Consider the following 26,461-nt stretch of genomic DNA (forward strand, 5'->3'; position numbering starts at 1 on the left):
AAATAAAAAATTTATTAAAAATTCAAATTTATCAAACCGAACTGAATCGAATAAATCAGACCGATTCAGTTCGATTCGATTTTTAATCAAAATCGATTCAGTTTGTATAAATACTAAAATTTCGATTTTTGATTTATTCAGTGATTCAATTTTGAACCGGATCGACCGAATGCTCACCCTTAATAATGTTTGGCTAAGACGAAATAATAAAAACGAGAGATTAAAAATCGAAAAGTCTTATTAAAATTCTTGAAAGATTGAAAAGTGAGTTTTAAATAAGTAAGAAAAACCTATTTATAATAGAAAAAAATCGATTATAGAAAATTATAAAAATATCTAAAAAATAATTAAAATATAAAATTAGTTTTCTAAATGATAGAATTTTCATTTTGAACTTTATATCTAGATTTTCGATTCTAATCACACTTTTAAAAGTTGTGTTCTTAAAATTTTTTTTTAAAAAACTTATCGTGAGTCTCCATTAAAAATATAAAAGTTAAATTTGATTCAAATATGCTATAAAGCTTAAAATTAATCGCTTGTAAAAGACACTGAACAAGATTCAGGAAAATATGGGTTGGCATTTGAGGGAAATATCATATCATGCCTCTCTGGGAGCGTTTACATTTTCATCAATTAGTCTACACTATGTCAATTTCTTCTTCTAGGAAACAAAATGCTAATATTAATTGAGAAACTAAAAAAAAGAAAAAATCAATATATAAATAGAGCAATTTGGTTGGGATTTTGGGAATCTCATTTTATTGGTGTCATAAGAATAAAGGGCAATTAATTAATTAGTCAGAAAATATAAAAGGAAAGACAAAATGAAAAAGGAAGTTCTTGATTGGGATTCGGCCAAGCTTTTCTTTAATTTCTTTCCTTTCTATAGAGGGAAATAAAAAATTGATTTTCTATAAAATAAATTTAATAAAACTTTTCTATAAAATAAATTAGATATTATTATAACCATAAAAAATTTAAAATGCTAATAAAAAGTTGCATATTCAGTCTTATTTCACCTGATAAGTAGATAACGTTTAAAAAAAAATTCTTTCATACATTTAAATATATACACTTAATTCAATATAATTTTAATATAATAATTTTAAAAAAATAAATAAAAATTATAGAATAAAGGAAGTAATATATTATAAAAAAATATTAATGTGACCTTGATCAGTAGCCCCTTCTCTAAAATATGTTATGTAATTATTTTTAGTAATAAAAGTTTATTAACATTTGAAAAATATGAAATTAGAGATTTTTATTAATTAGCATGTAAATCGATATTTGCGTTCGCCCCAGAATAATTGCTTCACCCACGGTGGGAAAAATGAATTTCGCTTCTGTAGTTACTATTAATATTCCAATGTTCATCAACCCTGCTAAAGTCTTCTTACCCGTGACCCAAAGAATGAGGTTCTCCAATCTCATTTCAGACCATTTTTTGTCTTGGCTGCTGCTGTTATTGCTGCTGGAAAGCAGCAATGCAGTTTCGAGAAAAGAAGAGCTGCAGACATATATCATCCACATGGACAGCTTTCACAAGCCTGTCTCCTTCTCAACCCATGAGTCATGGCATCGGTCCATCCTAAAATCATTGCCCAGTTATGTTGATGACGAAGAAATGTTGTTGTATTCGTATAACAATGTTATGCATGGCTTTAGTGCCAGGCTCACACAATCACAACTCTCTGAACTTGAGAAATCTCCTGCTCATCTTGCCACATATAAGGAGTCGTTTGGCAAGCCATTCACCACCTACAGCCCTAAGTTTCTTGGACTAAGCCATAACTATGGCTTGTGGCCAACTGCAGCATTTGGGGAAGGTGTGATTATAGGAATCATTGATTCAGGAATTTGGCCAGAGAGTGAGAGTTTTAATGACAAGGGAATGCCCCCTGCGCCAAAGAAATGGAAAGGCCAGTGTGAGAATGGCACTGCATTTAGCCCTTCTAATTGCAACAGCAAGCTCATTGGAGCTCGATCATTCAGCAAAGGACTCATAGCAGCACATAGAAATATTTCCACTAAGATTGATTATAACTCACCAAGAGACTTCTTTGGCCACGGGACCCATACTTCATCCACAGCTGCAGGGAACCATGTTCCTGGAGTTAGTCACTTTGGATATGCAAGAGGCACAGCCACAGGTGTAGCTCCACGAGCACATATTTCCATGTACAAGGTCATCTTCGCAACAGATACAGCAGAGACTGCAGCCAGTGATGTGCTCGCTGGTATGGACCAAGCAATTGCTGATGGGGTGGACATCATGTCCTTGTCTCTTGGTTTCAATCAGACTCATTACTTCAATGATGTTATTGCCATAGCTTCTCTTTCAGCAATAGAGAAAGGGATTGTCGTCGTATGTGCAGTCGGCAATGATGGAGATTTCAACTCAACACATAATGGAGCACCTTGGATCACAACAGTAGGAGCAGGCACACTTGATCGGAGTTTCACTGCAAAAGTGACTCTGGAAAATGGGTTAACAGTGGAAGGAACATCGTACTTCCCAAAGAGCATTTACATAACTGATGCTCCTTTATACTATGGCAAAGATAATGACAGCAAAGCATATTGCCACCATGATGCATTGGTTCCTGCTGAGGTCCATGGCAAGGTAGTCTTTTGTGACACTGACACAAAAACTAATGTTTTGAAACAAAAGAAAGAGCTCGAAAGGGTAGGTGCATATGCTGGAATTCTGATAACAAATACATCAGTACTGGGTTCGTTTGCGTTCAACATTCCCTTCCTGAAAATATCAACCGCTTCTGGGGCCTTGGTTAGGGACTATGTGACTCGGGTGCCCACGCCGAAGGTAAGAACCATGGAATTCATATTCACCAAGTTGGGTACAAAAATGGCACCTCAAGTGGCCTTCTTCTCATCCAGAGGACCTGATCCGATCAGTCCAAATGTTCTAAAGCCAGATATTCTGGCTCCGGGAGTAGACGTGCTTGCAGCAATTGTACCAAACCAGCCGTACATGAAAATGGACGGATACCAAATTGTGACGGATTATGCATTATTATCAGGTACATCGATGGCAGCACCCCATGTTGCTGGAGTGGCAGCTTTGCTTAAGTGTGTCCATCCTGAGTGGAGCCCAGCAGCAATTCGATCGGCTATTATGACCACTGCATATGTCACAGACCAGAGTGGAACAATTTTGAAAGATCAACGGACAGGCCTTACAGCCACACCATTGGATTTTGGAGCTGGGCATCTCAACCCAAACAAAGCCATAGATCCTGGACTCATCTACGACATGTACTTGCAAGATTATATTGACTTCCTCTGCGGTCTTGGCTACACTGAAAAGCAGCTGAGAGCTATCATCAGGCGAAGCCAATGGAATTGCAGCCAAGAACTGGGCGAGCTAAACTATCCTTCATTCATCAGCATATTCACCAAAGAAAACTCTCCAATGGTGAAGAAATTTAGCAGGGTGGTAACAAATGTGGGAGATAACACAGCTGTTTACAATGCAACTCTAGTGATTCCTCCTGGAATGAGAGTCACTGTGGAGCCTAGTAGTTTGTCCTTCACTCAAAAATTTCAGAATCAAGGCTTTTCTGTGAGTTTGGAGATTGATACAGATTCTCCAGCTGTGGTCTATGGCTATCTTAAATGGAGTGATCAACACAATCATGTGGTTTCAAGCCCTATAGTGGCTGTTAAACTCTAATTGATCTTTTAATTAGGCCATGGATCTTCTTGGAAGATTATTCTGTTAATATTTTCATATCAATAATTCAAGATTGAATGTTTGTTTTCTGATGTATGAAATTAAGTACTCAAACTTTGACAATCTTCTTCTTCTCTCTGTCTCTCTTTTGTTAAGATATGGAGCCTATTAGGTAAACTGTGTTAATTTCTTTTCATGCTTATTTTTTTAAATTGTGTGATTATTGATTCTCAGCATCTTTCTTTCTTAATTCGAAAATGCTTTGCATTACAAGGCTTTGTGAGCATATAAGCTAGTTATAATGGATTGGATTGCAAATAAACTGCAATTTTGCAAGACAATATGCAGCTTTATAAGCTGCTTTTCTGACGAAAGGGAAGGATGAAATTTCTGAAAACTGGGCTTCTTGGTGCTTAATTGCCATAGCAGAAGCTTGAATCTTCCAAGTCACAACAATTATTGCTACCTGAATCTGTAATCGCCGAATGCAGAATAGAAGAGCTAGTCTTGACCACAATATTACTAATACCCATTCCGATTTCAATGCTTCCAACAGGGCCTTCGCTTCCCCAGCCAGCGGAGTAGGAGCCGCAACATTGCTCTCAAGACCATTCAATCATCTTCCCTGCATAATTGCGAACTACCACACTACGAAGGCTTTGGAGCTGCCCTGCTTCCTAGTGACATTACAGTCGAGTTTAAGAAAATCCAGAGGGGACGGACATCATGATTCAGGAATATCAGCACAGGAAGGCCTCCACGATGCTTCCATTCTCTCCAACAGGGCTTGGACTTTGTTCAGAGCCTTACAATCTCCTTTTCTTTTTAAAAGAAGTACTATTTTGTTGGAACAGATGTTGCTTCCGCTTCCTTAAAAAGTCATTATCACTGTTTGCTTTCGATCCGACAATGCATGCCCCAGTTTCAGTCAAAGTTGTTCTCCCCTTGAAATCTAGAAACTGCTAATGAGTCATTGTATTGTTCTTTCTCCATGTTGCTTCACTTAGTTCGTATGGTTGCTTTGGGCTACTGTAGGAGAAACTTTTTGGCCGCCGATAAAAATGGTGGTATTTGTTCTAGTCAAGGATTGGCGCTTTTGAGTTTTCATCCGGGTTGGTTGGATCAAAAATGGGTTGGGTCTTTAGGGCTTGTTTATATTCTTCAAGGGCTTTTATTAGGCCTAAAAATTCTTAGTCTATTCGTGTTTAGGGCTGGAGCCTTATCCTTACATCTTTGAGAGAAGGATAAAAAATGGATCTTGGGGCCTCAATTTTTGCTAATTTTAGCATTAGACCAAGATTCCATTGTCTAACTTCCGCCTTGAATTTAACAAATAGGACAAGCATTCAGCTCATGCCTGAGACTTTTGAGCTGTGGCCCATATTGGGTAGACTGGAAGACCACCAACAATTTCATGGATTTAAGGCCACTATACATAGAGACTCTTTTCTTTTTCTCCTTTTTCCCGAGAAAACTTGGGGAGTTCAGTCAATAAAGCGACAATGAATAAACTTAAGACCACCAAAAGTGGATATGCGGAATGTTACAATAGGTCTTAAGACAGAAGAAAGCCGAATATAGAAACAGAAGACAAAGGTTTCCACACCTTCTATATCCTTTAAGACCAGAATCAACAACACTCAACACATTGGAGGGACCCAAAGATACATATCCCTTGTTCACATCTAGCTGTTTAGGTTTCTTTTGTCATAAATGGGCCCTCGCAGCCTTAAAAAAAAAAAAAATAAAGGTAATCACAATAATTAGAGAATAATTACTAAATTAAATAAAAACAAAAGCTCACAAGGGAATGCAATAGTGCCGCATGTGAATGGTAGGACCCAAGTTTTCATAATCATCGGCAACTTAATAATATTTTATAATTAGAATTTATGTTAAAAATTCAAAGTTAAGACTTAGTTATTCTGCTTTTATGGTTCATGAACTAAACGGACCAATTATATTTGCACCCTTTTTTCGGGGGTTGACCGCCGGATACCTGCAAGTAGTTCTTTGTCGGTGAGTAAAAAAAAAAAATTGTACTTAGATTTTGCAGACGCACTGAAGTATCCTGTACTCTAACCTCCATCAAACACTCCCCCACCTCCACCACGTGAAAAATTTTACTACTGTGGTATTTAATCTGGAAATTCCTTCAGCACCAACCGACTCGGTGTACATACATATACTCAAGGAGTAATTTCTTTACATAAGGTGAGATTTCAAGAACATCAGCAACTATATGTTAAGTATACAACATATAAGAATCAAACTACGTTTTCAAGTGTATACTGTATACACTCGACCAATCCATAAATGCCATATATGCTAAAATCATGATAGGTCCTACCTCTGTGAAAATGCATACTGACAGCTTGCTATTTGCCTGAGTGTATAAATACCTTAGTGCGAGTAAGAATCTTTCTCAGGGGCTCCGAATAAGCTGAACATGAACAAAATAAGGTGAATCTGATAATCTTGTACATGAGTTCAACAAAATCTACTTACTGTTCTTCAGGCTCTTGTTTTCTCCACAATGATATATTGGTTTGAGCACCACTTTCGTAACCGCTACTGTCACCAGATTCAATTACCCGCTTATCTGTTTTCTCACCATCAAAATGAGCTCGCCCATTTTCCTTTACAGTTCTGCGGTCCTGAACCAAGAACAGCAGGCCAATAATGGATAAGGGTTTACATGGGGAATCACCCCATAGCATAAATGCTTCAAAGCTTATATTGATTTGTCTTGCATTGTCTAGAAATGAAATCCTTAATGCAATATTTCAAATAGTCAAGGATTCAAAACTAATCATAAAGAGCTATGGGCATCTGTACAGCAGCAATCATAACAAACACAAAGATATATGAAAAATGATTGAAAGGGGTAGCTTAACAATTAAGCTTGAAGACAGAAAAGCCTATAAATGAAAAATGATTAGTTGCCTAACACCAATATGAACTTACATCTCGGAAGGGAAACTCATCAGCTTCGAGCATATGTATCACATGCCCCATCTTTGGCCTTTTTTGTGCATTTGGATCCACACAGCGTAAAGCTACTAAAAGGGCACGCTTCAGTGCCCTTGAAGAAGGCTTCTCTGGCAATCTAGGATCCAAAACTCCTTCTGCATTCCGATTTGTAACCATTGTTTTAAGCCATTCAACTAGATTCACCTGAAAGTTAGATTCACAAATAAAAATCAATTAAAAGAACCTTAAGAAGATTATGTTGAACTGGTTGAGATTCATCACAAGTGGATTAGGATAAAAACCTCTCCAGGAGGGCGGCTGTAATCAACTGGGTTTCTTCCAGAAATAATTTCCATAAGAAGTATCCCAAAGCTGTATACATCACTTCTTTCATTCAGCATGCCAGTACCAGCATATTCTGGAGCCACATATCTATGGAACAGAAGGAAAAAAAAAAAAGGTTATTCCGGTTTGCTGGAACAAGATCATGGGATTGCCTATTAATTAGACGAAAAAAACACACACCCAAATGTTCCCATTACACGAGTGGTCACATAACTCCGCTCTGAGCCTAAGAGTTTCGCAAGGCCAAAATCAGATACTTTAGCATTCCACTGCTTATCAAGTAAAATGTTGCTTGATTTTATATCACGATGAACAACCTTGGGTTCAAGTCCTTCATGCAGGTAAGTCAACCTAGAATTTTTCGACATTAGTCACAACAAACACTCAGAAGGAGAAACATCAAAGAATTGAAGCTCTTGTTGTTAACCATGCTCAACACAAATCAGTACCCTTTTGCTGTTCCAAGTACTATATTCATGCGAATCTCCCATGTGAGAGGGCTGCAAGGTCCAACATCTCCATGAAGCCACTGTTCTAAGTTACCATTGTCAACATACTCGTATACAAGCATCCTAAAACAGCAGTGAAATTTCTTTAGCATGTAATACAAGACAATGAAATAAAAGGCTACAAAAACAGGTACCTCAAGAATTCTGAAATCTAACTTGCAATACTGAAAATGAAATATCAATAGTCTAAAGCAGAAAATCTAAGTACCTATGAGCTCCTTCAGCACAATAACCAAGCAACCTCGCCAAATTCTTGTGCCGCACCCGTCCTATTGCTTCAACTTCTACTTTAAACTCCTTCTCAGCTTGTCCCCTATATCAAATTCAAGAACAACAAGCTTTTAAGCCCAATCCAATCTCTGCGGCAAGATTCCTTAATAAATAACAAAACATTATCTCAAGTTATACCTGTTGTTAAGCAAGTTTTTAATGGCAACTTTAGAATTGTCCTCCATAACACCCCGGTAAACAATCCCATACCCACCTTCGCCAATCACATTCTCGTCAGCAAAACCATTAGTAGAGAACTCAAGCTCCCTGAGGGTGTACCAGTGGCCCCATCCCAAATGTGACACCTCTGGCACTGTTATTACCGTACCGCCCTGATCACCGGAACGAGGACCAGACCGGGTCTCTCCGCTTCCATAACCCGACCCATAAGATATTCTGTGGTCCTTCCTAATCTCTATGTGAATTCTGTTTCGCCCACCGACAGGACTAGTATTCTCTTCATTCTGTAGAAGCAGGACAGGATCCGATTCCGGCACTGGTTCCGGGCTCATCGGCTTAGCATCAGGGGTCGGGTGTGAAGGGTCTACACTTATCTCCTGGATTTCCTTCGAGACGCTGGGAATTGTGGGGTTGTTGAGAGACGACATGAATTTATAGTGAGCAGCATTTTTATTAGTCTTGTTGCGTTTAGAAGTGAACCAGAGAGAAATAAGGAAAAGGACAAGAACAATGGCAGCTCCTACACAGACACCAAGAACTACCCATAAACGTAAACCGAAGATTGAGGTTCTCTTGGAGAGCTGATCGTTCAAGAAAGAGTACTTAGACATTTATGGCTCTTCTTTCTTCTTCTTCCTCAACTCACAGTTGCTGTCGGTTTCCTGTGGCAGCCTATACAGAAACGTTTGTCACGTAAACAGAGAAGAACAGATAAAAAGAAAGAGATGCAGAGCAATGAGAAGAAGTTGAGAAACCCAAAAAGAAATAGAGAGTGGAGAGTACAGTGTAGGTGGGGTTAGAGACAGAGCAGGGAAGGAGCTGGCAATGATGGGACCTTGTAGAAATGGAGGAATCCCCAAATGTTTCTGTTAGTGATTGCAATTTAAGGCTAAATTATGAAGGACGCCATTAAAATAGTGGAATGGGAAGGGAAGTGTCTACCATCTACAGAGACTAGAGTCTGATTGCATTTAATTTTATTGGATTTTGTTTTTGGCGTTGGTGGGATTTTGGATGCTTCCTAACCATGAGCAGATAGTAATATTTTATTTATTCCGGTCTATATATTTATAATTATTTTATATAAATTAAAAAATTTTAATTAGTTAATATGAATAACTACGTATTTAGAAAGATAAAATAAAATATATTTTATTTAACATTTCGTTTATTTATAAAAAATAATTTATAGAAAAGAAATTTTTTCAAATAATTTAATTTTCATTGTTTAAATTTAATTTAAAAAATAAAATATATTTAATACTTTTATATAGTATGTGGGGAAGTTAGCTTTTGACTTTGCTTAACACTTTGTGCTCTCTTATTTAGGGCAAATACTATTTGGATCAAATCGAAAAATTGATCAAACTAAATTAATTTAAAAATTTAATTTGATTTTCATTTAATTCGGTTCAGTTCAGTTTTAAATTTTAGAAATTTTAGTTATTTTGGTTCGACTTGATTTTAATCAGAAAAACATTAAAAAAATTAAATCGAACTAATTAGTGATAATAATATGTTATTTTTAATAATATAGAAAAATTAAATTATATTAAAATTAAAATATTTTAATTAAATTTTAAAAAACTAAAAATAAGGTAAAAAAATAAAAAATTTATTAAAAATCGAAATCGATTAAACCAAATCGAATCGAACTGAATCAGATCGATTTAATTCGATTCAATTTTCGACCAAAATCAATTTGATTCGATTTTATTAAATACTAAAATTTTAATTTTTAATTTATTTGATTCGGTTCGACGACCAAATGTTCAGCCCTACTCTTATTAATGCAATCTTGACCCATACATTAAATTATGATTTTCACTTGACGGAGTATATTTTTAAAAAACTATTTTTTATAAAAAATAAAAAGAAAATTACATGTGGTTGCGTTGTGTTTTTCTCTATTTTTTAGCTAAAATGATTTCTGAAATTGCCTTGTGTTGGTCCTCATCTGATTTTAACCAATAAAAATAATAATAAAAAATAAATAACAGCATAATATTAAAAATTCTATAATTTAATATAAAAGCATATGATAAATAAGAGAAAATTAACAAAATTACATTAATATAGTTAAAGAAATCAAAGCAAAATATTACCATATCAAAACATTAAGTGAAAAATATATGGCGCAATTAATAAATTTAATGAAGTATGAAAGTAAACATTAAACATTAAACTGATAGTTACATCTTAGGGTGGATAATTTCTTCTAGCTTCTAAGCAATATGACCCTTTTTTTCCTTGGTAGTTGTTAAAGGGAAGACATTTTCTCTTTAATATTGGACCCACCTGACTAGATTTCATGAGTATGGCAACCTGCACCGGAGCAAATTCACTAGCAGCTAGCACTGGTCTTAAACAAGGGTCTTTCTCAAAAAAAGTACATAAAGAAGATGTTCCCTCAAGAATCAAGATAATTTATTATTCTGCAAGGTAAAGTGAAATTTTTTTTTTTTATCTAAATCACATCTATATAATTTATAACATGAAATGAGAGAATATTTATGTTGATTATTACCGAACTTTTTATATTTTGAATGAGGTTGAGTTTAAAAAAAATATAAGTCTAAAATCTATCAAGTCATTCTCAAATAAATCGATCTATTATTATAAATTTTAATCTGGACACATGAAGCAGGTCGGATAGTTTATGGGCGCGGACCCAATAAAAAATGATTCAATTCGATGATATGACGTGAAAAATAATAATTAGTTCAGTCAATTTGCAACTTCAACAACCATGCATCGAGAGAAATTAAATAAGCGCCTGATATAGAAGGTTATTTTGATATGTCTATATATATAATTGAGTAATAAAAATAAATATTCATGTAACAAAGAGACGATTAAATGTGATTAGCCGATAAAAATCGTTACAAAGACAATAAAAGACAAAATAAAAAGGAAGAAATCAAAATCTTCTCCGGCTAAGTTTATCAACATAATGTATATTTATATTGTACAATAATTTTTTTTTAATAAAGAAAATACTTTTCCAACTACATATTTAGCCACGTATGGTCCCACCAACTAGATATTTGCTTCAAAGCCATGAATTTATTGTATTAGTTAGAGCTAAAGTATTTATTGCCCGTTTTAATAGTACATAATTATTTTTATAATAATTTTTTTTAAATAAAAAATAAATATAAAAAAATAAAATTTAAAACCTTTTAAATTTATCATTTATTATTTATTATCAAACTAAATTTATGAATATAGTAATTAATTAAATATTATAAAATAAATTTATTTAATTTACTTTCTTTTATCTTTTCCTTAAATTATTTTTCAAAGTTAAAATATTAAACATTTTCATGTTTTTCAAATTCAGCCTGATGTTACCTTGTGCTAATGTTTCGTATCACGCCTATAAATTTGGATGGTACTAACTATTGACTAATTAAACAGATTTAATTAAAATTAAAATTTAATTTTGTTTTATTTAATTATTTAATTTTAAACTTTTTAAAAAATTCCATTTAAATTTATATGAACCGACCGTATAAGACAAACTGAAAGTCTGGCTGAATAATAAAAATAATAATAACGAGGAGCATTATCTTGATTTGAACTGAAAAAACAATTTTTATGCTAATAAACAAGTGAACAAAATTAATACATTGCAATTGTTTCCCATAATAAAAATTCTATAAAAGAATTAACAATCACTAATTTATTTTTATTAATATATTAACTTATTAATTTATTTTTAAAATTTTCTTTTTTACAAAAATAAAAATCATAAAAATATATACAATAATTTTTATCCATTTTATTTTTTCATACCTATTAAAAAATATAATTTTGTTATTAACTTTTTGATTATATATATTTTAAAAAATATTAAATTTTATTAAATACTAAGAGATATTTTGAGCAATTTTTTAAAAATAAAACAACATTCAATAAAATTATAATAGTTAATTTATATATTATTATAATTTAAAAAATAAATAATAATTTTAGAACAATTTTAAAAATAATAAATAAAAATTATGAGATAATGAAAATATAATTTTAACATCAATATATATTTTTATTGATATGAATAAATTTATTAAGTTTTTCAATATAAATAATTAAAAATATTGTCATGTAAAATTTTCAATTTTTAAAAATATTTAAATGTTAAATTTAACTAAATTTATTTTCATATTTATATATGCAATGATTAACTACAATACATATTTAAAATAAATATAAGAGTGAGTAATATTTGATTCAAATTAAAATAATTAATTGAATTAAATAAATTTAGAAATGCAATTCGATTTTATAAATTATTAAGTTCGGTTTAATTTTAATTTTAAAAAATTTAATTATATCAATTTGATTTGATTTTAATCAGAAAAAATTAAAAAAAAAATCAAACTAACTACTTATTAATACTATGTATTTTTTATATGTAATATAGAAAAATTAGATTTTAGACTTTAAATAAAATTCAAATAATTTAATTAAATCATATAATATTTAAAATAAAATATAAAAATAAAAATTTAACTAATAAAATTAAATCAAATCAAATTAATTTAATTTAAATCAATTTTTTATTAATTTAGTTTTATTTTTATAAATATTTAAATTTAAAATTTTAATTTATTCAATTTTTATAGAAACAACCAAAATGGTAATCTCTAATAACATATCACTTAAATATTTTTTTTTATTATTATTATACGATAGTTGCATTAAAAGAAAGGGCATAGAAGCCCAATGCCCAAGCCCATTGCATAAGAAGAGCCTAACCTGATTTAACAAACTCTAGCTTGCCTAGAGATGGGTATACTCTAGACTCGCCACATGGAGGATACTAGCACGGTCGTCAGAGTAGAAGAACCATTACCAACCGAAGCACAAAATGACCAAATAACTAGAATTCCCTCCTAAGGAGGAGCCACAAAAGTTGAACAAAAAGGGAGCATAGCAACAAAAAACTTTGTTCGCACCAAAGGAAGGAGATGCAAGGTGAGAGGTGAGAGAAAAGGAAACTCTTCAGGGAAGGAAAAAACCCATCTTTCCTTCCAAGCTCGCACAATTCAATGAAGAAAATTTTCTAATGACGCCCAAAACCAACCTTGCAAGCAAGAAAATCCAATAACACACTAAATAAAGAAGAAAAACAACAAATCAAGGAAGATCCCTCACATAAGAGTATAAATTTATACCAAAAAATATATTTATTTATTTATAATTCTACCAAAAGGTGTAGAGGAAAAAATTATTAATCATCTTCCATCTAGAATAAAAAAGGAATGACCATAATGAAATGATAAAAAATTAAAAAAAAATAAAAGAGGAAAGAGAAGATCAAGAGTTAAAAAAAAAAAAAACACCAGGATCTTATTTGAAAATCATATGCCTTAGTATAATTTACTTAAACCTTAGACTCTATAACCTCTTTATTTTGTAATCCATGTCTGAAAACGTTATGTGATATTCAAAATTTCAACTCTTTTAACTCGGTTATTAAAGAAATTCAAATATCATTATTTTATTGTATTATTAGTTTAGCACTAAATATTATTGAAAGTAAATTTAAGTAAGCCCATGTCCATAGATTAATTAATCAGCAAAGGATTCAACACACCAACTGGATTTGTTTAGAAGATAATTGAACTTCTATAGATTCTCTGATCTCTCATGCATATATTGTATGTATACACTTGATTTAATTTCTTTATGCATTTTTTCTACACACTCATGGCTCAAGTATATGTATGCAACAAGTTTATTAGATCATATTCTCTGGATGAACATAAACTATTCAACCTCCAAGTAGAGCAAGGTAATCTATTTGTTCATGTCTTCAGCAAGAGTCACCCCTTCTGCAGAAAAGGCAGATGCCTAGAGGGAAGTGATTCTTTTCAGTCGGCCGCCCGGAATCAACATGACAATAGCCATAAGTTCATCTCTCCTGCTGCTAGCTTGAATGTATCTTCCACTGACAATGCCTCTGGATACTGACCAGAACCCCAACCAGCCTGATCATTGGAGCCTCAGAGTGTCAAAAGCATTTCCATTTCAAAAGAAAACTAAAGAGATATATGGAAGTCATTTATGGGCATACAAAAGAAAGTCAATGATATGGATTGCTTAATTAGTAGCCCCCATGCCAAACAAAGAGGAAAATAAAAACTTAAGGAACCAGCAAGATTCTCACATAAGTACATCGATACTCACATGAACATGGATCATGTAAATGCTGCGAAATTGGTCTGAGGAAATATGAGCTGATACAACATCCAATTTATGCTTCTCTAGTATATAGATGATGCTGGTAAGAAATCCAGGCCTCCTGAGTGAACACACACTAATCTGTGCATCATTACCACTTATGTTCATCACAACATTTGGCGAAAACCATGTCCGGAAGCAAGATGGAGAAAGAGAGACAGGACATGAATGAGGCATATTTGTAGCCATAGAGGAACCTTTTGATGGTCCCTGAATAGCCAAAAAGGCTTCCCTGGATTCAAATACTTCTTTATGTGATGTGATAACTGATGGTTCACTCTCATCAATTGTTGCTCCATGGAGCTTTTCTTCCTTTTGTTTCTCTAGCGTTTGGAGAGTTTCTTGGAGGATCTTAATGTATTTTACTGCTTCATCAATAATGCTGGACTTGTCTGCCTGTACGAGAGCAAAATATAGATTAAGATTTTGAACTTTGAAGTTCAGAAAGTTTAACTTCTCCCATTGATATAGAAAGTAACCTGTCTATTAATTTATGAAGCAATAATGGATCCAATTCTAGTTCCATCAAAAGCTAAATAGCATGTATGTAATTGGGATGGAATAATTACATTTGAATCACGAAAACCCTAAAGTCTAAAAGCGAAGTGATGTCCTCCGGCGGCCAAAAATTCCAAAATCCAAATCAAGATTTCAAGGAATGAAAGCTACCAAGCTTTATGACCTAGATATAAAAAGAATTAACTTGGAACCCATTAATTGCATGCAAAGGAATAAACTCAGTCCTATGAAATTGACTTCCTTCCCACATCCCAACAAAAAGGAAGAAGACTCGATCGCATCATAGGAAAGCTGAGTACGCTTGCCAAAAGACTCAAACTCGGTCATATGCTTGATTTTCAAATTGGGTGGAATCGATTAAAGGAATAGACACTGGAATGGCAACGCTAGCTTAGAGAAATCAATAAAAAATTTTAAGTTTGATGGCGTTCATCAAGGCACCCAATATTGCATATGACATGATCATCAAGGAAAATGGTACTTCGTTGAGCCTATATCTTTTACAAATCATTAACAAACATTTTAACAAATACGAACAACACCTTAGCAGGGAGTTCAGGAAGCAAAGCATGAAGATTAGAGAACATGTTCCTCATCTTCTTCCTCCTTTCTCTCTCAGTCAAGATATGTACATCATGCTCTGATTCAGCAGCACTACCAGACTTAACAGTCTCTCCATTTTTTGCAACCCCTTTTCTATTTCTCTTCTGACCCACCTGAGCAACTGCTGTGATCTCCATATGGGTTAGGCTATTGAAGCTTGAATTATATGCCTCGAAGCTCAATTTGTTTCCACTGTGATAAGAGAAACTATCAGAATCGGGAAGGAGCTTGAAGGGTTTGGTTTATGGGTTTTATTTGCAGACATGGTTAGATTGCAGAGAAGAGTGCAGGGAAGAGGAGAAGGAAGAGGATTTGAGAGTTGCAAAAGAAGAGAAGAAACCAAAATATAATCATGAGACAATGCCGTTATTTAGTTTCCAAACAAGAAACGGAAGCTAAGCGCGTCATATAAAGATTTTCCAACCCGGACCCGGGTCCACTTACTGTACACTCGGTCCCCCCTCAAATTTGGATGAAACTATTTTTTCCGGTTAAATTTATCTCTAAATAATATAAATTTTCATTTTTTAATTTAAATTTAATTTTAAATTATTATTAAAAAATCGAATAAATTTAATATGAGATATATTCTATTTTTTAAATTATAAATTAATTTGTTATATAGTTTGATTGGTTCAGAAATGGGTGAAGTATGTTATATAGTTTTTTTTTGCATTTTTTTTAAAATTATAAATTCACATAATTTTTTACAAGAAAATAAATTTATTATTATTGGAATTAAAAGGGCTCTATGATTTTCATGGGATAATTGTTAAAATAATATTGTTTAAAAAAATTATTTATCAATCTAATGTAAAATCAAAATAATTTACAATTATAATGTTTGCTTTAAAAAATACTGATACTTTTCAATTTAGTATAATTACATTTCAAAAAATTATAATTAATTTTATATAACTATATAAAATTAATTTTTAAATACCGTTTCAATTTAATACGATACCGATTGAATAATTATAATTAATTTTACATAATTATATAAAATTAATTTTCAATATCATTCTAGTTTAGTTTGGAAAACTATATTAATATTATATAATTTTATGAAATTAATTTTTTTATACAATTCTAATTTAGTATATTATAGTTTGAAGAACTAACATTAATTTTATATAATTATATAAAATTAATTTTTAATACCATTCCAGTTTAGTACAATTACCGTTGGGAGAACTACATTAATTTTATATAATTTTATAAAATTAATTTTTTAGTATGATTTTAATTTAGTATAATTACAGTTTGAAGAAGTAGAATTAATTTTATATAATCATATAAAATTAATTTTTTATCTCATTATGATTAGTTTTACATAATTTTATATAATTTTATAAAATTAATTTTACATATCATTTCAGTACCATTACAGTTCAGAAATTACAATAACGAAAGAATTCAATTTTATAAAATACGAGAAATTTTGATTGAAGTTTAAAAAAATAAGGAGTATTTAAATCATTTTAATAATATATAAAAATTTAATGATAATTTTTTTTTTATAAAACCATTTTTCACGGAGCAGCTGACATTACTGCCATTTTCAGTGCCATTGAAAACGCCATTGAAGTTGGTATTTTTATAATGTTTCTAAAAAAACGCTAATTAAGTTAGCATTTTTTAGAACAAATATTACAGGCGTAAATTATTTTGATTTCACATTAAATTGATAAATAATTTTTTAAAAAAATATTATTTTAATAATTATCCCGATCTTCATACCAGTGCGCTTGAAGTTTAAACACACTAACAATGGTTGATATGGACAATTGACGTAGAAAAAAAAAATTAATTAATTTTTACCTTTTAAATTATCTAAAACTCTTCTTCCTTTTAAATCCCTAAATTCCAAAATCAGCACAAGTTATTTTTGTTTACAATCTAATCGAGCGTTGCCCAAATTCAACAGGTGGTATCCCGTGTGTTTGGCACTATGACTTGTTTTTCTTCCAAAAGGATTTTTAATTTTTAATAATTAATGTGAAAATAACAAGAGTATTTTTTATGAAAACAAAAAAAAATACTTATACCATAAAAATTGATAAAAAGAGAAGTTAATATAAAATGTTTCTAATATAGTGTAAAATTTTAAAAATATATATCTTCAGTAAATTGATAATTTAATATAATGATTTAACTGTTAATCTTATATTTATTTCTATTGTATAATTAATTAATTAATTAATTCTTATTTCCACAACGTGGCTTCACCACTGAACAAAACTTATCTTTCCTTTTGAAGATTCTCTAAGGATTGGCTGGAATAGCAATTAGTAAAGTTGGAATTTTTGTTTTTATCTGAGGACAATAATCATTATGTAACCAACTGCCTTTTTATAAAATGTGGTAAAGCTACAAAGACTATGAACTCATATAAAAATTAGTTTCACTATCATTAGATTTTTTTTTAAAAAAAAAATAAAGATATCCATCTATGAAAGAAATGGCCCAAGGTATGGGAAATATCATAGGCTGAGAAAGGATATAAATAGGCTAAGTCAAGGCCCATGACCAGAAACCCTAAGCTAATCGAGATCTAACATATGTCACCGTCGTTGCCTTCAACAAGGAAAACATGCATACTGAAGAATAAGGCCATAAGGACATATCGAAAATCCCAGATCCAATATAGACCTCCAGTAACCAAAATAAACCACAGCCAGAAGGGTCGTCAAGGCTAAGAGAGGGGGCGCATCACAGAATTCATCAACATCACTTATACACCATAAGGGTTGCCGCCAGGAGGAGACGAGAGAATTCCTTGAGATGTCGAGCGTCACTTAATTAGAAAAAAACCTCCATAAAACACAAAAATGATTCCTCTCACAAAATGCATTGGATTTTCTAGAATTCTTTGTGCGAACTAAAATGTAAAGGTGGATTGGGATTCAAAGATCTACAAAGTTTTAGTATAATATTGATTGCTAAATAAGGATGGTGAATTTTTCAGTATCCAAATTCTTTGCTAACGCATGTGTTAAAGGAAAATATTTTCACTCTATCTCTTTTCTCCGAGTTTAAGCTTGCAGTTCTTCATCATGGGGATGGCAAAACATTCTATGGGGAAGGAAAATTCTACTCGAGGGCGTTAGATGGAAAGTGATTCGGAAATTCTATTCTTGGCAAAGAAAATACTTGGATTCTGAAGTCATAACCCAGCACAGCATAACCTAAAAGCAAACATGATTCGTCCATTTGCCTTAACTATCAATTAATCAATCATTCTCAATATGTTTGAAACAAGCAAATCTTGGAGGCTAATTTTACACATGATGATATCCAACACATTCTTACTATCCGTATTCTGATGGCTCCGCAGGAGGATAACATTTTATTTTACTACAATAGGCAAGGTAAGTATACCGTTAAATCAGGTTATTTTTTGGCTTGCAAAAATCCTTTGCGTGTCTTCTTCTTGCAGGGACTTGGGATCTAGTTCCTCTATCGATATGGATGCTTTTTTGGAAAAAAAATATGCAAAATTCATTTACCAAGAAAACTTTCTATTTTCCTCTGGATGGTGCTAAAAAATCGTCTACCTTGCAATGATCTCTTACACGCTAATTTAAACCATGTTGATCCTTACTAAAATTGGTGTGGCGACCGGGAAACTCTTATGCATTTGCTATTCCATTGCCCAAGATTGGCTACTGTTTGGATTAATTCCTTTTTAAGATTCAGATCAGCTTGCTTCAACTCCTCTTCCATCCTACATTGTTGATTTTCTCTGCTTAATTATTTGGAAAAACAGAATAATTGGGTTTAATTTGCCGAACAATTAAACTTATTTGATTTTTAAATAAAAATATAATAATTAAACTTATATCCAAAGCAAAAATGCCTTAATTTTCAGGAATTTAAGCCAAGAATATAATGAGATCCTTAGGGCTGCTATCACGCATTTTGATGAATTCTTGGGTGCATTTGAGGTTAATACTAGCGATTCCTCCCATACAAATCGAGTAGAAAATGAGTTGGTCTCTTGGTTACCTCCCCTTCCACCATTTATCAAGGTCAATTTTGATGGAGCTGTTCACAAACATTGTGGAAAAGTTCCCTTGAAAAAGGAAAAACAAGAAAAGAACAAAAAACTCCTGTAAGAGAAGAATGCAAAGAAAAGAAGAGAGAGGGAGACAGAAAGAGGCGTTGAAGAGAAAGGATATTGAGATGAGATGAGAGAATACAATACAGTGTAGGAGAGAGAGATTAAAAGAGGACAGTAATCGTTAATTTACAAAATAACCTTTATTTTCATTGATTAAAAAATAATTATTATTAGTATCTTACTGATAATAACTTTATTATTTAAAATAATTTAAAATTAATAAATTATTGCGCTATAAATTGTTTTAGATATGCATATTTATTTTTTTAAGTTTAATTAATTTTATTTGGTAATTTATTAATATTTAAATATATTTTAATTACTCTTATCTTAAAATTCTAATATTCTCATATTTTTCTACATCCAAAATTTACACATTAAAAATTAATAGTTTCGATAATATTTAAATTTTAATAAATTAAAAAATAATTTTTTGAGATAAGATTATTAAAATAATAAATTTAAATATTGATTAAAATTTTTAAAATAGTAAAATAATTATCAAAATATTAAATTATTAAATAATAAGTTCAAATTTAAAGATAGAAATTATAAGATATACAAAATAATTTTCAACATATTAATAATTAAAAAAAAACTAATAGTAAAGCGATTATCATCATTTTAAAAACTATCATAATTTGAAGTCTTACTAATTTTAAGATTATTTAAATATTTTTAAAAATTAAAAAACACTAATGTGTTACTTTACGAAAATGTTTTATTCAATGAATTAACTACAGAATAATAAATTATATAATTTTTTAGAATTATTTCAAATATTATATATTTTAAATTTATCTTTATAGCATTTTATGTAATAGCTCTAAATGTGAAAATTTAATTCAATTTAGAAAAATTAATGATAAATTACAATATAATTAATAATATATGATTTAATTAATAAAATAATTCATTAATTTAAATTTTTTTATATATTTTAAAATAAATTTTCTAAGTGGAGAGGGATGGAATGTCAGATACTTCTACATGACAAAATTTTTGTATCTGCCACTAAGTGGAGAGGAATGGGGGCGCAAGAATGCCCTTCTTTCGTAAAGAGATTGCAAGCTAGACCAATTGGCAAGAGGATTCCTTCGGCCCAATCAACGACAATTATTGGGCCTTCATTGTACGGTATGTTTCCAGTTTCTACTTTCCGTTGCAGTCTGAATCAGACGTTTTCAGGCAGATTTTCGTTTACCCTTTTGAAAATTCTTGGCTATTAGCTTTCGACATGTAATTAATTTATCCTCTAAATACTGATGAATGTTAGAATAAATCGTTCCACACTCTTTCTCTTGAATGAAGTCGATGATTCATTTTTATAGATAAATATTCGTTAAAAACATTTTCTCTCTCAATAAATAAACATAATTGAAATTTCGTTCTAAAGTGTTTTTTTTATATGAAAAAATCATTAATTAACTTGTGCGACACTGTCAAATGTGTACTTCACTCGTACTAGAAGAGAAGCTAATTCATTACCACATGTTTAGCTAAAGTTGATTGTCTAAATTACGAGATCTTATATTAGTTTTCAATAATTGTTTATTCTTATTGATCATCCTTTTTTTTTTCAGTTTTAAGCTGTCGCATGTTATTTTATTCACTTCAATATTGGGAAGGCTTGCTAACAGTGATGTAGCAAATATCAGTATGCAAAATCTTTTGCTGTTGTTTTAATTCTTTGTTAGTAAAGAAAAAAAATACTAATTAAATAACAAACAGCTAAATAATGATCTCCTGTTCTAACAACCAAGTGCAGCAAAATATTGCAGGACATCATTATTCATGGTTGAAGTAGTGATGACGTATATGAAAAGGTGACATAAATGGTGCAGATAATCATACCAAGCTTAGTTTTATTATATCTACTTATAAAGTTGCTTACATTTTAAACGTGCATTGCATGGAATTGATTTGATGGTATTACTATATGCATCTCATGATAAATTTCATTTTAAAAGAAATAAAAATCTTATATAATTTTATAAAAATTTTCTTGCAAAATGAATTATACCAAACAAGTTGTTAAAATTCAAAACACAGAATTTTACTGCTATACTGGTGCATGTTGATTATATAATTCTAGCAAGGAGTGATAGTTTGGTTTTTCCTTTGAAGTTGAGTGTCGTGCTTTAGCTTCTGTGACTTGTGAAATCCATTGGCTTACGTATCTGCCTAATAATCTCCATGTTCTTTTCGAGCAACTAGCTGATTTACTTCATTGTGACAATTAATCAGCTTTGTGTATGAACTTGATTGCCACATTGTTTGCGAGAAAGTTCAATAGAGTTTGATCGGTTTGCTGCCCATTTTGTACTCCTGCCAATAATAGTTGACATTTAACGAAATCACTGTTCAACAACTGTGGTGTGGCTTATACTACGGCAAGAGAGATCCACTTTATTTACTTATGACTAAAGTCTAAGTATATAAAATATCAATTTGAGTGCTATTTGAGATTTTTGTAGTAGTGTGGCTAGCCATTCTTTCATTTTTTTCAAAGCAATTTATCTTAGATCGTTACTCAATTTGGTAAGAGTTTTATAGGAGGCAAAGAAGTTAGCTAATGGTAAATTTTAGAGTTAAGAGTTAATGAGCTGGAGTAACTTATCAAGGTCCAAATAATTCATGGAACATTAGCAGTGCACTCTAATTAAGGGAGGAATGTGGAAGCTCCAATTTGGATAAAATTGGTAATAATGTTATACGTAGCTTTGTTTGATTCCAAAAATAAAGAAAAATAGTAATAATAGCAATTGGAGCTTTGGGTTTCAAATTTAGGTTAGGCACATTTCCCTCCAAAACGCAGCGGCAAGGCTGATGGGTAGCCCCACCACAGCACTAGTTGGTAACTTTCCTTGGAAAATGCATGTCAATCACTCTCAAAAAGAAAATTTTATGTCCGCTGTTAGTTGATACGTTGCTTTATCAAAGTCTTCCATGCAGGGCATGTTTTTGTCATATTTTTTTCTTGGTATCGGTGGAAGAAGAAGACACCATCCGTTTCCCATTTGAAACTTGAAATCTCAAGGACGTATGCTTAACATTAAGAATTGTAGCTGCGTGGACTTCAGTGTCCATAGGCTACTTCCCCTTTTTTTTAAACCTAAAAGCTTTGCCTTCACAAGTTTCTCTGTTAGTCAAAGCCCAGAGGAATCGCACAACACACAGACATCCCCACACCCACCACAGATCGAATAAAGAGTGAGGTCCAAGTCAGAAATGGAGTACAAAGAGACATCTTTCTTGCCTTTCTTTTTTTTCTCGAAACAAAGCAAGAAATAAAGAAAGAAAAGCACATTAAGCAGATCATCATCACAAATGAAACAAAGTTGATGAATTAGAAATTTATCAAAACCCCTTCATCTGCCTTCCGGGTGTAATGGGAAAAGCTCCAGAGTTCTATCTCCTTCCTCTCTACATGACCTGCTTTCTTCTAATTCCAGGCACTCAAATGCCAAACTTCTGCACTTTCTCTTGTATGGACTGTCTTCATCTCTCTCAACTTCTTCCTGTGTAACATTTACACACATCTCAATCAACACCAGATTCTGTTTTCAAAGAAATATAGCACAATTTATTCGCATAACACATACCCTCGTATCCAAAGATATAGGGGTGATGGGGCCTGGGGTTCTCGGACTATGGCTTCGCCCAAGACTGTTGCGTTTCTGCTTTTGCCTTTCGCGGGCCTTGTGGTTTTGGAACCAGTAAAATACGTTCTTTCCTTCAATCTTGCCGTATCTGCCTAGCTGTGCAGTGATTTGTTCTATTTGCTGGGCATTTGGAGTTCTCATTCCGCCTCTATACAGCATCTCCAGTATCCCTATTTGTTCTTGGGTCGGATTCCATCGGGTCCCTCCTGCGTGTGTCTCCACCTACATCAATTACGGTTCATCATCAGCAACATGCAGGCCATAAGTAATATTTAGACCTAGTTCTTCTCGAATAAGACAGTAATATTCAGTCTCATTTGCTCAAATTTTATAAGTTTCTTTCTAAACTAGTCTTATAACTTGCTGTCCCTTTAGTATCTTGAAATGGGTATGTGTTTGGAGTAAAGGACATGAAAATAATAATATAGAGACAAAGGAAGTATGGGAAGTACGCAGACATATTTAGTTAAGAATGATCATCACCTGAGGTGAATCTTTCTTCTCGTCAGAGGATCCAAGTTTTCTAGGGCCACTTTCAGGTCTGATGAAGCTCTTGAGATCAAAAGAGGTGATACTATCTGTGTTGGCAAGTTTGGGAGCAAGAGGGCGAAGACGCTTGCAACCAAGCGTGAGAGAGGGTTCATGCTCCCAGAATCCACGTGACAACTGATGCACCTTCATGCTTCCCATGGTGAAGGATTGAAAGAAAGAGATCGGTAATTATATAGAGGGTGTTAAAGAAAGTGGGATATGTGGTGGTGCTTACAAGAACCCAAGACCAAATCATGAGGCGAGGTTGACTTGGGATTTCCATTTTTTAAAAAGCAAACAAAAAGACAAACTAGATCACAGTGACACAGAGAGTGAGAAAACGAGAGAAAGCAAAAAAAGAGAGATGGGAATTAAGGAGAATAGCTGTGCGAGCGTGTGGGTGTGTGAGTGAGTGAGTGAATGTGTGGGTTGGCCCGTCTCGTCGAGTCCTTTAATTTTTTTTTTTCTTGCTTTCATGATAAGGTGAGTTTGCTTTTCGGTGGCCTCTCTCAAGCTTTTTTCTCCCCCAAAAAGAAAAGTAGAGGGAAGAAGAAGAAGAAGAGTGAAGAATGAAAAAAGATTCCTCCAATCCCAAAACTTCAAAATGGAACCTGTTTTGCTTTTCAAGATACGGATATTTGTGGTGAGTGAGAAGAACAAGTAATGAATGCCGTCGTCTTTTTCATGTGGGTAGAGAATTTTTTGAAAAAACAATCAATAAAAAATCAAATATTTTCTTAGTGCTTGCCATATCCAATCCCTCTCCTTTAGGAACTGTAGCTCCAATTTCCCAAATAGTATAAACTATTTAAAACCCGAACCTTGTGTGTTTTAATGGGAAAATTACTACCCAAACCTTGTGTCTTTCAATCAAAAAATTATTATTTAATTTTTATATCATAAGAAATTTTTTAAAAAATATATTAAAATATTTTTAATATTTTAAAAATTTTATTAATTAATTTCTTTATTAATTTTAATTATTAAATATTTTAATATTTAATTTAAAAACTTATTAGTTCATCTTTCAGTTTATAAAAAATCTATTAATTATTTTTTCTGTATTAATATTATTTTAAATTTTTATATAATATTTAATAATTAAAATTAAAAAATAATTAATTAAAAATTTTTTTAAAATATTAAATATATTTTAATATATTTTTTAAAATCGAGAACTGAATTAATTGATTTTTTCAAAATATAAGAATTAAACAGCAATTTTTTCGTTTTTAAAAGACTGTGTTTGGTTCTCGGCCTCGGCCTCTTGGGTCTGGCTGGCCAACGCCATAGGCACTTATTAGCTGATAATAAGCAAGTATTATAACAGAAGGGGTGAATAATAATTCTGCTTCCTTGTAAATATATGATGAGTTATGTTGTGAAACCAGCATTGCAGAGAAGCATCTGGACTGTCTGACCTTGATGACTTCAATCACGGACAAATTTTTGGAGATTGTCAAGTGATTTCTTCTTCTGTTGCACGTGTGAGAGAGCATATAATCAAGGGAGAAGTGAAACATGTTCGATTTAGAATCATTGCCACGAGTTCTTTGTCATCAATACTCTCGTTTTAAGGCTAACTCTTTCATCATGGTTATGTTCTAACTCCGACAATTTCGCTTCTGAAACTGAACAAATAGAAACACTTCTCTGCTTTTCTTTTCTCAGTATGGAATATCTGTTTCGTTGGTGCCTTAGTAGACGGTGAAAGACCAGTCTGGTTTTGTTTTTTAAAATTATAATTATTTGGCTTCTGTAATTTTAAAGTTATAACTTTTTAATTCATGTAATTTCAAAATAATAACTATTTAGTTCCTGTAATTCAGAAAAGATAATAAACTCTTATTGATTTTTTCCTTCACACTTACTGATTTGAAAAGATAAATACTAATGTATTTTTAAAATGTAATTTTTCCAATTGCATTTTATATTTACTTGCGTTAAAGGATAATGGTTGGAATTCATGTCTGGAAGCAGTTGTAAGAATCTTGACTTAATGTCGTATGCTATATACATTCTTGCACTAAATTTCGACGGTAATAACAGGCGATGTTTTAAAATAATATATATTCTTTTTACTTGGTTTTGCGGTGGGTTTATCCATCTAAATCTGCACTGATTTTGTGGGGATGATTGTGGAATTCAGCCGAAAGGGTTGCGTTTTTTCTCACAAAACCACCTGTTTTCTAGAGGTAGTTAGAGCCTAGAAAAACATACCATCTTCACAAAGACTAATGAATTAAAGTCGTCATTTTTCCTCTTATAGCAGCTGCTATGAAAAACATTCTGGTTCCCATGTGAAACCAACAAAAATTCTTCATGCCATGAATTTAGTATAACCTTAAGGTTTTTTTACTCACCGATTTATCCCATGCTCTGTCCATTGCATGGTAAGAGAAAGATATGTTTATGTCTTCATAGTTTCCAGCAAATTAAACAAGTTTTTCAAAAGTATGAAGATTTGGTTGCCGGTTCGATGGTGACCCTTTCTCCTTGTCTCCCTCCACCTCATACTTGCCAACGCATATGCAGTACAGGACAATCCGTATATGTTTGACAAATTAAATTTGCGTGAGATTATTTGGAGTTGCTCTCAAATTTGCTTAACAGCTCATTATGCATTTTCACCTTTTCATTACATATGAAACCTGTTAAATCAATTATTTTAGATTTACAGACAGACTTAAAATTATTTCGTACTAGAATTTAAGTTGAAACTATTGATTATAGGAGAATGAACTCCTGTCATTCCATCTCACACGACATGATATTATGGTTAGAATGGCAAAAA

General features: G+C 32.1%; 4 protein-coding genes across 6 annotated transcripts; 1 reads left to right on the plus strand and 3 right to left on the minus strand.

Annotated features, from left to right (window-relative positions):
* The first annotated feature begins 1,336 nt into the window (after positions 1-1,336).
* On the plus strand, positions 1,337-3,821 carry LOC110615431 (subtilisin-like protease SBT3). The gene has a single exon (XM_021757270.1). It carries the CDS (start codon positions 1,337-1,339, stop codon positions 3,698-3,700), a length of 2,364 nt encoding a protein of 787 aa, XP_021612962.1. The 3' UTR covers positions 3,701-3,821.
* Positions 3,822-3,993: 172 nt separating this feature from the next.
* Positions 3,994-8,924, minus strand: LOC110614473 (probable serine/threonine-protein kinase At1g01540). Of its 3 annotated transcripts, none has more exons than XR_006350840.1 (9): positions 7,936-8,924; positions 7,736-7,840; positions 7,468-7,590; positions 7,199-7,369; positions 6,976-7,105; positions 6,668-6,877; positions 6,209-6,357; positions 6,051-6,143; positions 3,994-5,428 (listed from the first exon to the last, which is right to left on the minus strand). XR_006350840.1 is itself a non-coding variant. In XM_021756015.2 (9 exons), exons 2-9 carry the CDS (start codon positions 8,586-8,588, stop codon positions 6,104-6,106), a joined length of 1,581 nt encoding a protein of 526 aa, XP_021611707.1. In that variant the 5' UTR covers positions 8,589-8,649; positions 8,761-8,924; the 3' UTR covers positions 5,815-6,103. The 3 variants fall into 3 exon arrangements, 2 of the variants coding, with proteins under 2 accessions (XP_021611707.1, XP_021611706.1); XM_021756015.2 differs by lacking the exon at positions 3,994-5,428 and having other exon boundaries at positions 5,815-6,143; positions 7,936-8,649; positions 8,761-8,924; XM_021756014.2 differs by lacking the exon at positions 3,994-5,428 and having other exon boundaries at positions 5,815-6,143.
* A 4,663-nt stretch (positions 8,925-13,587) lies between these two features.
* On the minus strand, positions 13,588-15,709 carry LOC110614814 (transcription factor bHLH95). Its single transcript, XM_021756480.2, has 3 exons — positions 15,288-15,709; positions 14,173-14,622; positions 13,588-13,973 (listed from the first exon to the last, which is right to left on the minus strand). The coding sequence occupies exons 1-3, from the start codon at positions 15,483-15,485 to the stop codon at positions 13,875-13,877; spliced, it is 747 nt and encodes a 248-aa protein (XP_021612172.1). The 5' UTR covers positions 15,486-15,709; the 3' UTR covers positions 13,588-13,874.
* Positions 15,710-22,462: 6,753 nt separating this feature from the next.
* Positions 22,463-23,858, minus strand: LOC110614815 (WUSCHEL-related homeobox 4). Its single transcript, XM_021756482.2, has 3 exons — positions 23,620-23,858; positions 23,077-23,358; positions 22,463-22,992 (listed from the first exon to the last, which is right to left on the minus strand). The coding sequence occupies exons 1-3, from the start codon at positions 23,824-23,826 to the stop codon at positions 22,843-22,845; spliced, it is 639 nt and encodes a 212-aa protein (XP_021612174.1). The 5' UTR covers positions 23,827-23,858; the 3' UTR covers positions 22,463-22,842.
* Between the last annotated feature and the right edge of the window lie 2,603 nt (positions 23,859-26,461).

Source organism: Manihot esculenta, chromosome 5 (assembly GCF_001659605.2).
Source record: "Manihot esculenta cultivar AM560-2 chromosome 5, M.esculenta_v8, whole genome shotgun sequence".
NCBI lineage: Eukaryota > Viridiplantae > Streptophyta > Magnoliopsida > Malpighiales > Euphorbiaceae > Manihot > Manihot esculenta.